General features: G+C 43.8%; 1 protein-coding gene across 1 annotated transcript; it reads right to left on the reverse strand.

The window, feature by feature from the left end:
* Window positions 1-4,869: 4,869 nt before the first annotated feature.
* Mrpl45 (mitochondrial ribosomal protein L45) lies at window positions 4,870-19,590 on the reverse strand. The gene is made up of 8 exons (XM_070028201.1): window positions 19,486-19,590; window positions 18,543-18,720; window positions 17,010-17,127; window positions 13,433-13,531; window positions 9,935-9,983; window positions 6,871-7,020; window positions 5,510-5,683; window positions 4,870-5,309 (listed from the first exon to the last, which is right to left on the reverse strand). Exons 1-8 carry the CDS (start codon window positions 19,549-19,551, stop codon window positions 5,223-5,225), a joined length of 921 nt encoding a protein of 306 aa, XP_069884302.1. The 5' UTR covers window positions 19,552-19,590; the 3' UTR covers window positions 4,870-5,222.
* Window positions 19,591-20,158: the final 568 nt, after the last annotated feature.

Here is a 20,158-nt window from a genome sequence, read left to right on the forward strand (position 1 = left end):
CAAGAAGGGAAAAGACCTCCTGCTTCTAAAGAATCTTCCCACTCATCAAGAGTACTTGACACAAGGGCTAAGGGTATGGCTCAAATGGTAGAGGACATATCTAGACAGCATGAGGCCATGAGTTCAAACCGCAGTACTACCAAAACCAAAACAACACACAGAAATACAAGAAACCAAGTAACAGAAAACAACACAACTCTTGACTCAACTCTTCTCTGAAGTCTATCAAAGAACTACTTTTTTTTTTTTTTCTGGTGCCGATACTGGGGCTTGAACTCAGGGCCTAGCACTGTCCCTGAGCTTTGAGCCACAGCACCATTTCCAGCCTTTTGGTAGTTAATTGGAGATAAGGGTCTCACAGACTTTCCTACCCAGGCTGGCTTTGAACCATGATCCTTAAATCTCAGCCTCCTGAGTAACTAGGATTACGGGCATGAGCTACCTATATCTAGCAAAACTACTTGTTAAGAAGAAACTAAACTAGACTAGAAGCTATAAGGTTACTATATGAAGCTAGCCATGTAATTCAAATGTAAAAGTAGAGAGAAAACTAAAAAGACTCAAAATAGATGTCCGCAAAACCTTTTAGGACCTTAACTTTTTTTAAGACCTTAGCTTTATTGCTCCTCATATCTGCCCTGCTTGCCTGATGAAGTAGAGATAACTGGACACTTTGACATCACGATTGCATCTGGAATCCAAAGTGACATCAGAGACAGAGAAGGAAAAGCAATTTCTTCAGGTCCTCCCCCACGCTGGGCAAAGAAGAGCTCTTCCTTCCAGGTGTCCTCAGTATGCCTCTTGCTAGCTTTTTAAGGCAATCTCCCTCTCTTCCACCCCAGCTCTGACCAGTCTCCAGAGCTGATCTTTCTTGTTCCTTCTCTTCCTCCTAGCCTTTCAGTGCTGTCAGCATAAGGACCCCTCTTTTACCAATGCAATAGCCCAGGGGAATCTCTTGCAAGAGCCACTCCAATGTTCTTGCTTGGTAACAAGAGTCCACATAAGTCTCCTTCCCAGAGGAGTCAGAGAAAGGAGATCCTGTTTATAGTCAGCAGTCCAACTACTGCTGCCTTAAGAGTAACACTCTGGGCAGGTTAGAAACCAGAAGGCTGGAAAGGCCTAGTATAAATACAAAGCCTTCTTTCTTAGGGAGCTTTCTTAGTTTGTCTCTCTTTTCAACCATCAGTTTAGTCTACTCTGCTTAAGCAGTGCTAGATAGCAGAATGCTGAGATCAGATGACCCCAGAGAGAAATGAGGAAGGAATAAAGCATACAAAGAAGTCCTAGGGTTTGGGAGAGTTGAAGTGTGGGGTGAAAACAGGCAAGCTAATGTGGCAGAGCTGAGAGGGACAGTAGAAATAGCTCACTATGGGTATGGATGTCATTAATGGAGAGAAGGAAAAAAAAGACTAAATATCCAGTAAGCAAACAGAGTTTGCAATGTGAATACTCTGTGCTCCATTTCCAAAAAGGCGAAGAGGAATGGAGTAAACTACTCTCTTTTGAGGGCCAAATGTCCTCATTCCCATGCTGAACATTCCAGCTTACCTTTAGGCTTTTTAGCACTAACAAATATATTGTTCAAGGCTCTGACTACTTAACCCCATAGCTTCTGAGTCTAACTGTGCTAACTGTGCACCCTGGGAAAATCCCACTGGCTGTGGTCCATCTGAAAAGAGCAAAGTTGCCCCTCCATTCCCTGCTGTGCAATAAGCCATGAGGGGAAAGAATAAAAGAATGCTTTTTTTTCTTCTCAATCTTTGCCTTTGGCTCTAGTTTATTCATAATGATGATTTTCATTTTCAACACAGGAGCAGCAAATAGATAAGAGAGAACAGCGCCTGCTCGAAAGCTCAGGATAATCCCACTGCATGTAGTCTTAGGACTCCAGGTAGTCTGGCTAATTCTCTGCCCAGAACTGTAGTTGACATTGCACATGCCTTCTGCCAACCCTTCACATCTGGGACCATTTGATCCCATGGGGAAATGAAAATTGCACTTATCTCCTGGTTCCCTGGTGGCCACTGCTTAGCTGCTATTTAGGATTATCTAGAGACCCCTGAGATAGATCCAGGGGAATGGGATGAAATAGCTTATTTGAAGCAGTTTTAATGCATTCAAGAGAAATCAATGAAATGTTTGCCCACTAAGCGTGCTCTTTTTATTTGCCTCCCTCACCCTGTGCGCATTACCTCCCCCGGCCCCTCCACACTGGCTGTGGATGCTGCTCAAAGCACTTCTCATTTTACCTTAATCCATAGCTCAGGCAAATAGGATCTGACTGACCAAACTTCACTTGGGTTGTAGTGCTATAAACTGATGTACATTTTAAGCCAAGAGGGTTAAGACTAAGTGGCATGATGAGAGTAGTTGAACTAGCCCACCAGTGCTGTCACTTTTTTTGTTTTTGTAATAGTACCAGGGTATTTTTGCTCCCTGGTAGAACTCTACCACTTGAGCTATGCCTCCAGGACATTTTTGCTGGTTAATTGGAGACTTTTCTGGCTGGATTTGAACTGCCATTCTCAAGTCTTAGCTTGAGGACCTAGAATTACACACACGAACCACCACCTGACTAGTGCTGTCACTTCTGTAGCATAAACATATGTCTCTATTTCCGTAATTCACACTCAGTAGATGTTACAAGAGCACTTTTTTTTTTTGTCAGTCAGGGGGCTTGAACTCAGGGTCAGGATGCTGTACAAGCTTTTTTGTTCAAGGCTGGCACTCTATCACTTTAAGCCACAGCTCCACTTCCAGTTTTTTGGTTAATTGGAGATAGGAGTCTCACATACTTTCTTGTCCAGGCTGGCTTTGAACCATGATCTCAGATCTCAGCCTCTTGAGTAGCCAGGATTACAGGCTTGAGCCACCAACTCCCTGCTAAAGCACCCATTTTCTCTAGTCAGTTCTCATCTATTTGCTGCTTACTGAAATCTTAGCTTCAGAGAGAATAAAGGCTTAGGTTACTTATTCTTGACCTGATTAAAGGTTCTTTGCACTCTACTCTCAAGACAATGTCAGAAAAGATTATTCCTCATTTTAAATGATACCTTAAAAGAAATGTTCTTAAAACTCCTTATACATGGGGCTGGGAAGGTGGCTTAGTGGTAGAGCGCTTGCCTTGCATGCCTGAGGGCCTGGGTTCGATTCCTCAGCACCACATAAGCAAAAAGAAAAAAGCCAGAAGTGGCACTGTGGCTCAAGTGGTAGAGCGCTAGCCTTGAGCTGAAGAGCTGAGGGACAGCACCCAGGCCCAGAGTTCAGGCCCCACGACCAGACCGCCCCCCCCCCCACACACACACACAAAACTCCTTATACATGTTCTGTCTTGGGTCTGCATAACAAGGGAAATCACTTTTTTTTTTTTTTTTTTTTTTGTCAGTTGTGGGGCTTAAACTCAGGGTTCAAGACTAGTGCTCAATTAAAAAAAAAAAAAAAAAAAAAAAAAAAACTAGTGCTCTAACACTTTGCACCATAGTGCCACTTCCAGTTTTCTAGTGGTTAGAGGTGTCTCATAGACTTTTTTGCCCGGGCTCATTTCAACTGTGATCCTCAGATCTGTCTTCTGAGTAGCTAGAATTACAGGCGTGAGCCACCAGCACCCAGCTGAAATCACTTTTTTCCAGCTTAACTTATAAATGAGATAGATTTCATCAATCTAGTGTGGGCTCACATTTAAAAATAGGGCCTTGACTTATTTTTTATTTGTTTGCCAGTCTCAGGGTTTGAACTCAGGGCCTGGGCACTGTCCCTGAGCTTCTTTTTGTTATTTTCTTTTGTCGGTTGTGAGGCTTGAACTCTGGGGCCTGGGCGCTATCCCTCAGCTCTTCAGCTGAAGGCTAGTGCTCTACCACTTGAGCCACAGTGCCACTGAGCCACTTCTGGCTTTTTCTGTGTATGTGGAACTGAGGAATCAAATCCAGGGCTTCCTGTATGCTTAGGCAGCACTCTACCACTAAGCCACATTCCCAGCCCAGAGCCTTGATTCTTAAACTTTCTCTTTTTCAAGCCTAGAGGGCAGAACATGTATGCCACATCCTTCTTCTGACAGTCCACCTAGTGTAAGGTACAGAGGCTGGGCTGTTTTACTCTATAGGAGTTTGTACTCTGGTGTCTGCCTTCCCCATAATGGACTAGAAAGACTTATCTTCATTTCCAGGAGGTAAATTAGGGAAGTGAATCCTGATGAATTTTCTATATGTACCAATCCCTTCTTGACTGTACCTCCTCTCAAACTTTCTAAGGCCATACCAGGAAGCAGCTGATAATTAAGAGCATAAGGATGGAGCCGGTGGCTCATGCTTGTAACCCTGGCAACTCAGGATGAGATCTGAGGATCATGATTCAAAGGCATCCCAATCAGGAAAATCCATGAGGCTCTTTATTTCCAATTAACCATCTAAAAACCACAGGTGGAGCTGTGGTTCAATGAAGTAGAGCACTAGCCTTGAATAAAAAAAGCTCAAGGAAGTGCCCAGGTCCTGAGTTTAAGCCCTATGACCCACAAAAAGAATACAAGACTTGGGATGTAGTTCAGTGGTAGAGTTACTACTAGTTACCTAGGAGTTCCATGTAAGGCTCTGGATTCAATCTCTAGTGCCAAAAAGGGTAAAAAGCTAATAATACAATCCAAAGGCTAAGGGATTAATTATTTCTTTGGATATATATCAACTGGTCTTTGGATTTATACACAAATGTTGATTCATTAAGACTTTCTTAGGTGATATCCTAATAAACACTCTTCTTTCCAAGCCTAGATTTCCTAGAGTTAACATCATTCATAATTAGGCTTGTCTTCATTTCTGCCTTTAGAAGACTGTTCCACTCTCAGTTTGAACCAGGAAAAGCACACAGAACCCATCAAAATTTGTCCAATATGCTGAAAATGTTTTATTTTAAACTGTGATCCCTGCCCTGTGATGAGAAAAAGAATGCTGCCAATTTGTTTCCACAGTCCCTGCTGTGAAAAAGCTGGTATCTGATGTTCATTCTCTGAAACATATTGCCTTCATGTGATTCAGTTCTTTTAGAAAGAAGGGCGGTGGTGTGCATACCAGCCATCCACCTGGGCCTAGTCATTAGCTACAGTTGTGAGGACGAGTCTGATGAAAAGACTCAAGCAGAACAAGAGGGAACAATTGAAGCCTGATGATGGCGGATGACTCTCAGCTTGCAGCAGCTGCATCACCCAAGCTTCCCCCTTAGAAATCCTTCTGCTATTAGGCTAGCTGAGGCTTATGGGCCTCTCCTTGTACTTCTTCATAGTCTTCCCCTGGATTCAGCTTGGGACCAGGAATCATCACCGTCTGAAAGAGGAAAGGCTGAGTTACCTACCAAATCCATGGCTCACTCAGAAGCTTCATCCCCATGTCTACCTTACCCCATGCCACAACCCCCTTACAAAGCATGGCATCAACATGCATCTCCACTAGGTGGAGCCCAGGAGGGTGGCTAAGGATGCCGCAAGCATTGCCTGAGGGCTCATACACAGTGCCAACTACCTTACCTTGAGGATAGGCTGCTTAGGGGGTGCCCATGAGGGCACAATCTTGCCATGTACTCTCCAGCTTCCGTACGGGTTCGTCAGGTGTTTTTCAAACACCACATACTCCAAGACATCCTTGGGCACATCTTCCTGTCCATACATTAACCTGCCAAACCGATCATAGATGGCTAGAGTCTGCGAGAGTGAAAACAAATCTGGTATAATCAGTTTTCTGGATTTTTTTTTAAATACATGATTTTTAAAATAATCTTAACAAAAACAAATTTTTTTTTTTTTTTTTGGGTCCGGTCATGGGGCCTGAACTCTGGGCCTGGGCGCTGTCCCTCAGCTCTTCAGCTCAAGGCTAGCGCTCTACCACTTGAGCCACAGTGCCACTTCCGGCTTTTTTTTTCTTCTGCTTATGTGGTGCTGAGGAATAGAACCCAGGGCCTCAAGCATGCAAGGCAAGCTCACTACCACTGAGCCACCTTCCCAGCCCCCAAAAACAAAATTTTAACGGTTTTAATTACCTCAGATTTCTAAACCTAGGACTTAACTAATCAACTGTGACACTTAATTCTTTTTTATTGCTATTCTTCCTTCTTTTTCTTTTCTTTTGCCAGTCCTAGGGCTTGAATTCAGAGCCTGGGCACTGCCCCTGAGCTTCTTTTGCTCAAGGCTAGCACTCTACCACTTGAACCACAGTGCCACATCTGGCCTTTTCTGTTTATGTGGTACTGAGGAATTGAACCCAGGGCTACATGCATGTTAGGCAAGCATTCTACCACTAAGCCACATTCCCAGCCCTATTGATATTCTTTTATGCTGGTATTAGGGCTTGAATTCAGTGCCTCAAGTTTTTTGTTTGGCTTTCTTGCTCACAGCTGATATCCTACCACTTGAGCCACACCTCCAATCTGACATTTTGCTGGTTAATTAAAGATGGAGTTTAGGGGACTTCTCTGCCTAGGCTGCCTTCAAATCCAGAGTCTCCAGGTCTCAATCTGAGTAGCTGGCATTACAGGTGTGTACTACCCCACTGGCACTTGACTTAACACTTTATTAAGAGGGTCTTTGGTGGGATTCAACAGCAGAGAGTCAACACTAGGAATTGGAAGAGACTATCCTTATATCTATCATGTCTTAGTGGAGCTAACTTTAGCAGTGGGAAGTGGTCACTGACAGAGCAAGGAAGACTGTGACAAATCTTTCCTTAGAACCTACAGTCTATGACTGGTAGTGGAACTCTTTGCCTAACATTTAAGGCCCTGGGTTCCATCTACAACAATTCAAGAAGAAAACAAACAAACAAACAAATACTCTAGAGGTAGGCGCCCAACCTGAGAATGAAGAGAAGCTAGAAGAAAACGAAGTGACTCTACCTGCCGAGTGTGCATGCGGACAGTCACCTGGCCATACATGTTGCTCTGCTTCATTAGGCTTGAGCAGCGAACCTGAACCACTTGGGCAGGCTCTAAAGATTCCACAAAGCTCCAGCGGACTGTCTTATATTTGAGGTCCCAGACCATGTCCTAAGGGCAGAGGAGAATAAATTAAACTGAGCTTTCCCTTTCTTATTCAGACACTGCTGCCACTATACCTGTACTTGCATCTTGCAATATTATAGGCAACAAGCACTTTCAGCTAAATGTACCTATTTTCTTCCCAAGTTGTTTTGTTTGTTTGTTTTTAATGATGATCCTGAGGCTAGGACTCAGAGCCTCCATTCCCATTCTTCTTGTTTGCTCATGCTTGGCACTCTACCATCTGAGCCATGCCTCCAGCCCAGATTTTTGCTGATTAACTGAAGCTAAAGCTTGGCAGACTTTTCTACCTAAGATTGGCTTCCAACCAAGATCCTCCAGGTCTCTGCATCCTGAATAGCTATAAATATATATAGGAGTTACTTTTTTTTTTTTTTTTTTGTCGGTTGTGGGGCCTGAACTCTGGGCCTGGCCATTCCCCCAGCTGTTCAGCTGTAGACCAGTACTCTACCACTTGAGCCTCAGCCCCACTTCTGGCTTTTTCTTCTTATGTGGTGCTGAGGAATCGAACCGAGGTCCTCATGCATGCAAGGCAAGCACTCTACCACTGAGCCACCTTCCCAGCCACTATAGAAGATACTAGTACCCAGATTCTTCCCAAGTTTTGATTAAAAGATTGCACAAGCTCATTCTTTTCATCTAAATCAAGACTGAAGACCTGCTACCTCTTGGAGGACCCTTTACATGCCACATGGTAAGATAACCAATACACCATGCTTCCTTACTTACACATTCATAAATATGCATATACTTCTGTTGAGTGCCTGTCCCCTGCCCCACAACATGTTTTAGCAGTGAAAGGCGGAAATTTTGTAAGGACATAAGGATTATACTGCTAATACTTGAGAGAATACTAAAAACTTAAGTTCTACTGACAATAAAGCTAAATTTTAGAAGAAGTTTTTTTTGGGGGGTTGGGGTCTTTTGTGCTGGTCTTGGGGGTTGAATTCAGGGCCTGGTAGCTGTCTCTGAGCTTTTTTTGTTCAAAGCTAGTGCTCTGTCACTTGGGCCAAGCTCCACTTCTGGCTTTTTAGTGGTTAACTGGAGGTGAGTCTCCTTCCCAAGATGGCTTCCTGAGTCCTTATGATTATAGTTATGAGCCACAAGCACCTGCCTAAAAATGAACTTCTTATTCTTTGTACCATTCTTGCGGCTTGAAGTCAAGACCTGGACACTATTCCTCAGCTCTTTTTTGCTCAAGGCCAGTGCTCTGCCACTTGAACCACAGGCTCCACTTCTGGCTTTTTAGTGGTTAATGGAGATAAGATTCTCACAGACTTTCCTGCATGAAAAGCTTTGAACCATGATCCTCAGATCTCAACCTCCTGATTAGCTAGGATTACAGATGTCAGCCACAGTCACCCAGTGGAAGTTCTTATTATTGAATTTCTAACTGAACCAACAGAATCCACCTTCTTGTGCATCTAGCACCCTCATCAACTGGCTAAATGATTCACTGTAGTATAAACATGTATAAGTGCAGCATCAAGTAGCCTGTTCTGCCTCTGTGGTTCAGTACTACCCACTAAGAGACTTTTTACTTTTTACCAACCTCTGCCAATCATTATCAGTCAGCAAAAAGTAAAAGACTTATGTTTATGTCTTAAACTTTATGCACTTTCAAAACCAGTCCTTCTGGGGAAAAAAACAGACCCTGATGTGTTGCTTCATGTATATAACCCCAGCAATTGGGAGACTAACGTTTGAGACAAACTTCCTGGGCTACATAGTTAAGGCCATGTTTAAAAACAAAAAGTCAGCTGGGTGCTGGTGGCTCATGCCTATAATCCTAGCTACTCAAGAGGCTGAGATCTGAGAATCACGGTTCAAATCCAGCCTGGGCAGAAAAGTCCTTAAGACTCTGATCTCCAATAAACCACTAAAAAACCAGAAGTGTCGCTGTGGCTCAAGAGGTAGAGCATTCACCTTCAGCTGAAGAACGCAGGGATAGCGCCCAAGCCCAGAGTTCAAGCCCCATGACCAAAAAAAAAAAAAGTCAGCACTGGGCACTGATGGCTCACATCTGTAATCCTAGCTACTCAGGAGGCTGAGATCTGAGGACCGTGGTCAAGCCAGCCCAGGCAGGAAGTCTGTGAAACTCTTATCTACAATTAACTACCAGAAAACCAGAAGAAGCACTATAGCTCAAAGTGTTAGCATACCAGCCTTGAATGTAAAAGCTCTAGGACAGTGCCCAGGCCCTTAATTTTAAGCCTCATGACTGACCAAAAAAAAAAGACCCCAGAACTCAGGTGGCTCAAGGCTTTAATACCAGCTACTCAGGAAACAGATCAGAAGGATCAGTTTGAGGCTAGCCTGGGCAGAAAGTTAGTAAGACCCCCACCCCCCACCCCATCTCAACCAATAAGCTAAGCACGGTGGCATGTGTCTATGTACCCAGCTATGCAAGAAAACATAGGTAGAAAGTTCAAGCCATAGGTAGAAGCTAATCCAGGAAAAAAATTGAGATCCTACCTAAAAGTATAAAAAGAAAAGTGCTACCGGGCGCTGCTGGCTCACGCCTGTAATCCTAGCTACTCAGGAGGCTGAGATCTGAGGATCGAGGTTCAAAGCCAGCCCGGGCAGGAAAGACCGTGAGACTCCTATCTCCAATAAACCACCAGAAAACCGGAAGTGGCACTGTAGCTCAAGTGGTAGAGCGCTCGCCTTGAGCTGAAGAGCTGAGGGACAGCGCCCAGGCCCAGAGTTCAAGCCCCACTGTCGACCAAAAAAAAAAAAGAAAAGGGCTAACAGTATAACTCAAGTGCAGACCACCTGCCTAGCAAGCATGAGATCTCAAATTCAAATTCTTGTATTGCCAAAAAAAAAAAACCACAAGCTACAAGTAATACCTAGAATCTGCCTACTCTGACATCATGCAGTTTTAAGGATAAGAACCTACCGTAAAACAGTGTTCAGTTACCAAAGTATGAAGCCGGTCATGGTCTGAACTAGAAAAGAAAGAGATATTTCCATCACTGATTCCTGCTTTTACGATATCCTGTAATGGAAGTTAAATATAGCCATGAAAGTGAAAATTTAATTATTTGTTTTGTGCTGGTCCTATGTACTCAGGGCCTGAGTACTATCTGTGAGCTTTTTTGCTCAAGACTAGCACTCTACCACTTGGGCCACAGTTCTAGTTGTGGCTTTTCAGTGGTTAATTGGAAATAAGAGTCTCATCGTCTTTCCTGCCCCAGCTTACTTCAAACTGCAATCTTCAGATTTCAGCCTCCTGCGTAGCGAGGATTACAAGAGGAGGCTATGGGTACACAGCAAAATAATTCATTTATATAAATATTTTCTGTACATCTATTATAAGAGATAATGTGGTCTATTCTAGGGACACAAAGATGAATGATAAGATTTATCAAAAACCATTGGAATTTAATAGCATAGTAAAATTATCCTATGGAACAAAAGGAAATTTCTCTGAAATTGTATCTCTAAGAAAGGCAAGTATCCTCAGTGGAACATGAGAACTCATTTTTGCTTTAAGCTAATATGGGAACAGAGCCCAACACCATATACCCATAAAAAGATGAGTCTTATTTCCTTACAATTACCTTTCATGCATCATTGGTACCAATCAGCTTGGCCCTGTATCCTATACCCTCATCTTTGGACCTAATGCAAGATAACCATCTGTCTTTTTATTGGCCTATGTAATAGCTATATTGCCTAGGTCAATTTTTAACTTTGAACTTTGACCTCGGCCTCCCAAGTGCTGGGATTACAGGCGTGTCTAGCAAAGATAACATCTTCACTATGCTGACAGAAAGTAACTATCACACCTGCAATCCTAGCTACTCAGGAGGCTGAGATCTAAGGATTGTGGTTCAAAGCTAGTTGGACAGGAAAGTCCATGACTCTTATCTCCAATTAACCACCAGAAAATTGGAAGTAGAGCTGTGGCTCACAGTGATAGAATGCTAGCTTTGAGCAAAAAAGCTCAGGGTCAGGGCCCAGTTTGTGAGTTCAAGTTCCATGACTGAAAAAAAAGATGAAAAATACAAAAAACAAGGTTGAATGTTAAAAAAGTAATGTTTCAAAAAGATATCCACAAGCTAGGGATGTCGCTCACTGATAGATCACCTGCTTAGCATGGGGCAAGATCTTTTATTTGATCCCCCAACACTGGAAAAAAGAGTATGTTTGGGGCTGGGAAGGTGGCTCAGTGGTAGAGCGCTTGTCTTGTATGCCTGAGGCTCTGGGTTCAATTCCTCAGCACCACATAAGCAAAAAGAAAAAAGCCGGAAGTAGCGCTGTGGCTCAAGTGATAGAGCGCTAGCCTTGAGCTGAAGATCTGAGGGACAGCGCCCAGGCCCAGAGTTCAAGCCCCACGACGGAACCCCCGCCCCAAAAAAAAAAAAAAAAAAAAAAAAGAGTATGTTCAATATATTACCTACATTTTTTTCCCCGGCCCTGGGGCTTGAATCCAGGGCCTGGGTGCTATCCCTTAGCCTCTTTGTGCTCAAGGCTAGTACTCGACCACTTGAGCCACAGTGCCACAACCAGATTTTTCTGAGTAGTTTATTGGAGATAAGAGTCTCAAGGACTCTCCTGCCTGAGCTGGCTGAGAACTGTGATCATCAGATCCCAGCCTCCTGAGTAATTAGGATTATAGGCATGAGCCACCAGCACCCAGCTCATAAATTTTTTAAACACATAAAATAGTAAGAATATCACTTTTTTTTTAGTCATGGGCTTGAACTCAGGGCCTGGGTGCTTTTCGCTCAAGGCCAGTACTCTACCACTTTGAACCACAGCACCACTTCTGGTTTTCTGGTGGTTAAATAGAGATTTGAGTCTCTTAGACTTTCTTGCTCAGAGTTGCTTTGAACCACAATTCTCAGATCTCAGCCTCCTAAGTAGCTAAGATTACAGGCATGAGCCACTGGTGCTTGGCTAGAACATCACTTATAGATGTGCTTATATGATAAAAACACAGGGTCTCTCCCTGTGCTGGCCAGTCTGAAACACAATGCTATTCAGACACAACACTAACTGATCATCTTGGGAGTTCTGACCTGCTCCATTAACATCCTGGGCCAATTTCCCCCTCCTTAGGACATCCTGCTCCTGGGAGAATACCTTATTGGTGCCAAATTTAGTGTGGATACCTGATCAGAACTCTTAGACTCAAGGACTCAAGAGATCCTCCTTCTTCTAAAATGGCTGGGACTACATGCTAGAGCACCCAGCTTATTTAAAAGGAAGTTACATGAATTATGTCCTTCCTTGCATTTCAAAAAAAAAATTTGTTTTATAAAACTACCAACATGTTTCTGAAAGCTATGTATAAAATATTAATCCTTGGGCTGGGAAGGTGGCTCAGTGGTAGAGCACTTGCCTTGTATGCATGAGGCCCTGGGTTCGATTCCTCAGCAGCACATAAACGGGAAAAGCCGGAGTGGTGCTGTGGCTCAAGTGGTAGAGTTCTAGCCTTGAGCTAAAGAGCTGAGGGACAGTGCCCAAGCCCACAGTTCAAGCCCCACAACTAACAAAAAAAATAAAATACTAATCCATAAGGTAAAAATAAAATCCAGGTATTTCCTGAATTCAAAATTTTGGATGTCTATATTTTGCTTTGTCTTTCATAAGTACATTTTTTGTTTCAAATACTTCACAATTAAATTTTTTTTAATGGTGCCAAATACTTCACAATTAATTTTTTTTTAATGGTGCTGGGGTTTGAACCCAGAGGCTTGCCCCCATGGTAAACCAGTAGTGCTCTACTATTTCTTTCTTTTTTTTTTTTTTTGTCGGTCGTGGGGTTTGAACTCTGGGCCTGGGCGCTGTCCCTCAGCTCTTCAGCTCAAGGCAAGAGCTCTACCACTTGAGCTACAGTGCCACTTCCGGTTTTCTGGTGGTTTATTGGAGATAGGAGTCTCATGGTCTCTCCTGCCCGGGCTGGCTTTGAACCGTGATCCTCAGATCTCAGCCTCCTGAGTAGCTAGGATTACAGGCGTGAGCCACCAGCGCCCAGCTTCTACTATTTCTATACCACCAACTATAAAGAAAAAAATTTAAACAAAAAATTACAGCTTCACACTTGTAATCCCTACTACAGGGGAGGTAGAGATCTGGAGGATCAAAGTTTGAGGCTAGCCCAGGCACAAAAGTTAATGAGAGCCCAACTCAATCAATAGCTGGGTGTGGTAGCCTGTTATCTCAGCTAAGGATTTACATGGAAAGTGTAAATAGGATTGAAGACCAGGCCAGTCCCAGCAAAGACCTGAGATCCAACTCCAAAAAAAAAAAAAGAGGCAAAAGCATGGAAGGACAAGGGGGCATGCCTAAGTGGTAGAGCATCCGTCTAACCTGCACAAGGCTTCAAGTTCAAGCCCTAGTACCACCAGAAACAAATGAACACGTAATACATAGGGAATTCACTTACTTGTTTAGACAAAGGTGAGCTTCAATAAAGATATCCTTAGCTTTTTCAGGGAAGTCCTTTGTTTTAAAATTAGCATCATATTCTTTTATCTTCTGGATTCTGTAAAAATTAAGCAGAACCATTCTAAAAGTCTTCACATAATTCCCGTAATGAGAGTTTACACTAACCTCTGTAAATGCCTACTTATTCAATAATCATTTTTTAAATTGCCTTTCCCTTATCTTCTTTTCACTATGTAGCCTAGGCTAGCCCTGAACTAACAATCCTCTGGCCTTAGCGATCAATCATTATTTTTGGAATGTGCTACAAACAGTAAACTCAAACCCCTTCTCAAATCAATCATTATAAAGATCAAAGCTTCTTGGTCAGCAACAGTGGCTCATACCTGCATTCTTAATTATTTGGAAGCAGAGATGTGGAAGATCATGGATCAAGGTCAGCTTGGGGCAAAGAGTTTATAAGATAACCCTGTCAAATCTCAAACCAGGACTGGGACATAGCTAAGTGGCAAAGCACTTGCTTAGCAAGTGCAACGTCCTGGGTTTGATCCCTAGTACCAAAAAAAAAAAAAAAGAAAAAAGAAAGAAAGAAAAGACAAAAAAAATACACTTTAAAAAAAACAACCAAACAAACAAAAAATTTCAAACCAGGGCTGGGAAGGTGACTCAGTGGCTCAGTGGTACAGCGCTTGCCTTGCATGCCCGAGGCCCTGGGTTCGATTCCTCAGCACCACATAAGCAAAAAGAAAAAAGCCGGAAATGGCGCTGTGGCTCAAGTGGTAGAGTGCTAGCGTTGAGCTGAAGAGCTGAGGGACAGCGCCCAGGCCCAGAGTTCAGGCCCCACGACCGGACCCCCCCCCCCAAAAAAAAATCTCAAACCAATAAAAAGCTGGGTGCAAGCAAGACGCCAGTGGTTCATGACTATAATCCTAGCTACTCGGGAGTCTGAGATCAGGATCATGAAGCCTCAGGAGACTCTTATCTCTTCTTAAGCACCAAAACAGCTGAAGTAAGAGGCTCAAGTGGTAGACTACTAGCCTTGATCAAAATAGATTAGGGACAGCACCCGGGTACTGACTTTAAGCCCAGGGACCAGGACACAAACATGGGTAGACAGATGGACACATGGACACACACACACACATATAAACCTGCATACAGTGGTTCATAACTGTCATCCCAGCTACACATGGGAAATGTAATAAAAGGATGGCCTAGGCATGAATGTGAAACTGTATTTCAAAAATAAAGCATTCCAAGGTCTGGGAACATGGCTTATTGGTAGAGTGCTCACCTAGTGCTTGCCTTGAGCTGAAGAGCTGAGGGACAGCACCCAGGCCCAGAGTTCAAGCTGCACAACCAAAAACAAAACAAAACAAAACCCAGAAGCCCAGAGACAGTGCCCAAGCCCCGAGTTCAAGCCCCATGATCGACCAGAAAAATACATAAATAAAAATAAATAAATATATGTAAGTATGTATCCATGCATTCATGCTAGTCCTGGTGCTTGAACTCAGAGCCTGGACACTGGATACTGTTTCTGAGCCTTTTTTTTTTTTTGGGGGGGGGTCCAGTCGTGGGGCCTGAACTCTGGGCCTGGGCGCTGTCCCTCAGCTCTTCAGCTTAAGGCGACCGCTCTACCACTTGAGCCACAGCACCACTTCCGGTTTTTTCCTTTTTGCTTATGTGGTGCTGAGGAATCGAACCCAGGGCCTCATGCATGCAAGGCAAGCACTCTACCACTGAGCCATCTTCCCAGCCTATTTCTGAGCTTTTTTTGCTAAAGGCTAGCACTTCTACCAGTTGAGCCACAGCTCCACTTCCAGTTTTGGTGGTCAGTTGGAGGTAAGAATCTGATGGACTTTCCTGTCTAGGCTAGCTTTGAACCAAGATCCTCAGATCTCAGCTTCCAAATAAAGAATAATTAGAGATAAGAGCTTCATGGACTTTCCTGCCTGGTCTAGCTTTCAACTGTGCCTCAGCCTTCAGCCTCCTGAGTAGCTAGGATTACAGGCATGAGCCACCGGAATCCTGCCAAAGTAATACTTTTAATTTAGGAAAACGTATTTCCTACACAGAATTTTATACCTGGGCAAATAAATGCTGGGAAGGTTAAAAAAAAACTTTATTTTTTAGATTTGCAAGATCTCATTTATTTGCCCCAATTTGTTTTTTTGTTTGTTTTATTTTTGGTGTATGTGAATCTGTGTGCAGGTCTAGGGCTTCAACTCAGGATGTGGATGCTGTCTCTAAGCTTTTCTGCTCAAGACCAGCACTCTACCATTTGAGCCATAGATCCATGTTCAGCTTTTTTTGTTGCTGGTTAATTAGAGATAAGAGTCTTAAAGACTTTCCTTCCAGGACTGATTCTTAAACATTGATCCTCAGATCTCAGCCTCTTAATGTGCTAGAATTACAAGCACAAACCACCAGCACCAGCTTACTTGGCATTCTTTGTGAGGAAGTTGGAAGAAAATGCTCTACTAAAGTGAAAAATGGGGGCTGGAAAGGTGGCTCAGTGGTAGAGCACTTGCCTTGCATGCATGAGGCCCTGGGTTCGATTCCTCAGCACCACATAAGCAAAAAGAAAAAAGCCGGAAGTGGCGCTGTGGCTCAAGTGGTAGAGCACTAGCCTTAAGCTGAAGAGCTGAGGGACAGCGCCCAGGCCCAGAGTTCAGGCCCCACAACTGGACCCAAAAGTTTAAAAATTAAATAAATAAAGTGAAAAATGAACTAGATCTCAGGATGCTGAGATCTAAAGACTGTAGTTCAAAGCCAGGCTGGGCAGGAAAGTCTGTGAGACTCTTATCGCCAACTAACCACCAAAAGAAAGCACTAAAATTAGAGTTGTGGCATAAGCAGTAGAATGCTAGGCTTGAACAAAAAAGAAGGGGCTGGGAAGGTGGCTCAGTGGTAGAGCTCTTGCCTTGAATGCATGAGGCCCTGGGTTTGATTCCTCTGCACCACATAAGCAAAAAGAAAAAAGCCGGAAGACACGCTGTGACTCAAGTGGTAGAGCGCTAGCCTTAAGCTGAAGAGCTGAGGGATAGTGCCCAGGCCCAGAGTTCAGGCCCCACGACCGGACCCAAAAAAAAAAAAATTTTTTTTTTAAAAGTTAAAGGAGATTTGAGTTGGGCTGGGAAGATGGCTCAGTGGTAGAGCGCTTGCCTTGCATGCCTGAGGCCCTGGGTTCGATTCCTCAGCATCACATAAGCCAAAAGAAAAAAGCTGGAGTGGCACTGTGGCTCAAGTAGTAGAGTGCTTGCCTACCACACATGAAGACCCAGGTTCGATTCCTCAGTACGACATACACAGAAAAATCCAGAAGTGACACTATGGCTCAAGTGGTAGAGTGCTAGCAAGCCTTGAGCTGAAGAGCTCAGGGACAGCGCTCCCATGACCGACTCAAAAAAAAAAAAGATGAGAAATAATAGCAAGTGGAGTTTATTTTAATGTAAGGTGTGCTTAACATTTAAAAATCAACTAGTATAATATGCCATATTAACAGAATAAAGATCAAATACCACACGATCATCTCACTTGACACAGAATATCAACCACTTGTTTCAAACACATACGACAATCGTGATGCCACGTTCTTCTTCAATCGCTCAGCTCTCTGTTTCAGTCCTTCCTTTGCAAGAGAAGATATCCGGGCATCACCTTCAGGAGGAATATAGGCATCAAAGATGCCCGCTATACAGAAAAAAAGGAGACAATGAAGTGCTGTAAGACTGAAAAGTCATCTTGAGTTCTTGCAAAATTGATATGAGGAGGCAGAGGAGAGGACCCTAAATTCGTGACTATTCCAGGCAAGGTTCTATCTCAAATACAAAATAACATCTAAAGGACTGGAACATAGCCCAAATGGTAGAGCATTGCCTAGCAAGCTCAAGGCTCTAGTTTCCATCATCACAGCCACCACTCCCCCCACCAAAAAAAAAAAAGAACTTCCAAGGATTCTGGATTCAAAGTAGATTAACAACAGACTTTCACATAGAGGGAACTATCTCATATTAAAAATAAAATTAGCCAGGCACTGGTGGCTCACGCCTATAATCCTAACTATTCAAGAGGCTGAAATCTGAGGATCACAGTTCAAAGCCAGGCTAGGCAGGAAAGTATGTGAGATATATCTCCAATTAGCCACCAGAAAACCAAAAGTGGAGCTGGGGCTCAAAGTGGTAGAGTGCTAGCCTTCAGCAAAAGAGTTCAGGGACAGTGCCCAGGCCCTAAGTTCAAGCCCCCACAACCAACACACACACAAAAATTATATGTGTGTGAGTGTATTAAATAAAAAAACAAAAACACAGAATAACACTTCTCTCAACCTGTTTCTATTTCTACCAAATAGGGATATTGCATTCTCACTTAAAACAAATAGTATGAAAACAAGATCAAAGATGGTCTTATGCCTGGGCATGGTAGCCTATACCTGTAATATCAATATTTGGGACACTGAAGCAGGAGGATAGTGAATTTGAGGCAAGCCTGCGCAACAGAGGAACACTCTGTCTCCCTCCCCCCCAAAAAAAAATTTAAGCCCTTATGAAACATAAAGTAAATTACTGTAGTTCAACTGACTTAGTAGCTAATTTGTTATCAATCATAATTCAAACTAGTCCAAGCTCAAGATCTCCTATAGGGGACTGGGAAGGTGGCTGAGTGGTACTGTGCTTGCCTCGATGCATGAGGCCCTGGGTTTGATTCCTCCGCACTACATAAGCAGAAAAAGCCAGAAGTGGCACTGTGGCTCAAGTGGTAGAGCGCTAGCCTTGAGCTGAAGAGCTGAAGGTCAGGGCCCGGGCCCAGAGTTCAGGCCCCAGAACCGACAAAAAAATAAATAAATAAATAAATAAAAAATAAAAAATAAAAAAATCTCGGGGGGGGGGAGGGGGGTATAATTGGGTGGGGGGAGGGGGGAGGCTGGGAAGGGAGGTGAAAGGTAAACAAAGGAGGAGGCTGCAATGCTTGGTAAGAAATGTATGCATTATCATGCCCATGTAATTGTAGCCCCTCTGTACAGTATGTTCTCAAATAAAATAAAATTTAAAAAAAAATCTCCTATCATAGGGGATTGGGTCAAGGTCCCAGAAATCTTAACACTTTACCTGTACAGGCAATATGTATCGGACGTTCCAAAGTTTCTGGAGGAATAACCAACCCTGCTTTCCGGGCATGTTCTAGAAATTCCTTTTCTGTTCTGTATTTGGGTTCATAAGTAGGGGGCGTGAAACGTGCTTTGGTTCTTACTGGAACTATAGCTGCGGACTGAGTCACCAACACTGGCTGAAAAGTGAGGGAAAGGTTAAAATATAGGTAACTTAGAAAAAGAAAAAAAAACCTATCTTGAACTTAAGCCTTATAGGAAGGGTATAGCTAAAGAATACTTCAGTAATAAACAATTCTAGGAGGGGGAAGGGAAAATTGGACTCTACGTGAATGAATTAAAAAGCTCCAAAGGAAAGTTTAGTGCGTTCCATAGTACTATGAGGTGTGCTGTTTAAAGCAAGGTGTCAATTTTCAAAAAAATTTAACATGATGAGGAACTTGAATACCAATGCAATATCAAGACGAACTGATGCAATTATTAAAGCATAAGCAAAGTCCTTTTCCTAACATCTCTCCCACAAGAACACTTCGTTCAATCTAAGGGAAGTTTCCCGACAGACTTGATTGCTCGTGCTAACCCCCAACTAAAGGCCCAGGCAACCTTTTCTCACGAGGTTTGCTCAGGCAGAAGAGTGACGACCAGGGGTCCTTCTTTCCCAGCTGCAGTTCAGTTTATGTATTTATAAGAATACCAAGCAGTGGGTTCACCTTCCAAGCCACAACTTCCCCCTTTCACACTTCCTCTCCAGCCAGATCCAGGCCTTGGCCTCCACCAAAGCCCACCCCAATCCGCCACTGAGGTTATAAGTAGGAAGATCTCGTCCACCTCAAACTTCTCCCAGCCTAGGTCTGACCCCCAGGATAACTGCACATAGAGTATTTCCCTTTACTCCATCCTCCGCCTTAAGTCCCTAAAGTCTTATCCATTCTGTCTCTACCCACCTGCCGAGACCACCATCCCAAAGCCCTGGATAAGCAAGACAACCCCCGATGCACGGGGGCAGCCATTTTGCTCCCGCAAAGGCCACTGGGATAGGGGCGGAGCGTAAAGAGTGTTGGGTTGGAGAGGTCGCCTGAAGGGTGGAGCGAACTACGAAGTGGAATTTTCCAGGGCGCGCGCGCCCGCCGCGGAAATAAGAGCCGCAAGAACGCGCACGTGCTCGTGGCGGGAGGGGGGGGGCGGGAAGGAGGAATGGAAAAAGTGGGACGGGGGTGGAGTTCTGTCTCGCGCGTGCGCAGTAAGAGCATCATGGGGGTAGGGTGACCTGCACGACTGTCACGCGCCAGTCGGAGTGCTTGAACTCAAATTGCGCCTGCGCACGAGGCTGGCTCGCTGACTGGCTGGACTTGTAGGGTGATTTCCTTCCTGTTCGTTCGGTGCATGGATGCATAGTATTTACATTCGGGGGGGGAAGGAAAAAGAAAAAGAAGAGAGAGTTGTTTTTCTCCCGCAGTTAGAGGGCCCTGAGATAGGTGTTTTTCCCTTCGTTCCTGGAGTACATCTTGGCCATGGATTGTTTTGAGCTCCAAACGCTGTATAATCTTAAACCTGATGCCTGTTTTTCCCTATCTGTCCTGTGAAGTACTCAGGGCCTGGGTGCTGTCCCTGAGCTTT

This window comes from Dipodomys merriami, unplaced genomic scaffold (assembly GCF_024711535.1).
Source record: "Dipodomys merriami isolate MVZ:Mamm:240054 unplaced genomic scaffold, mDipMer1.0.p SCAF_19, whole genome shotgun sequence".
Taxonomy (NCBI): Eukaryota; Metazoa; Chordata; class Mammalia; order Rodentia; family Heteromyidae; genus Dipodomys; species Dipodomys merriami.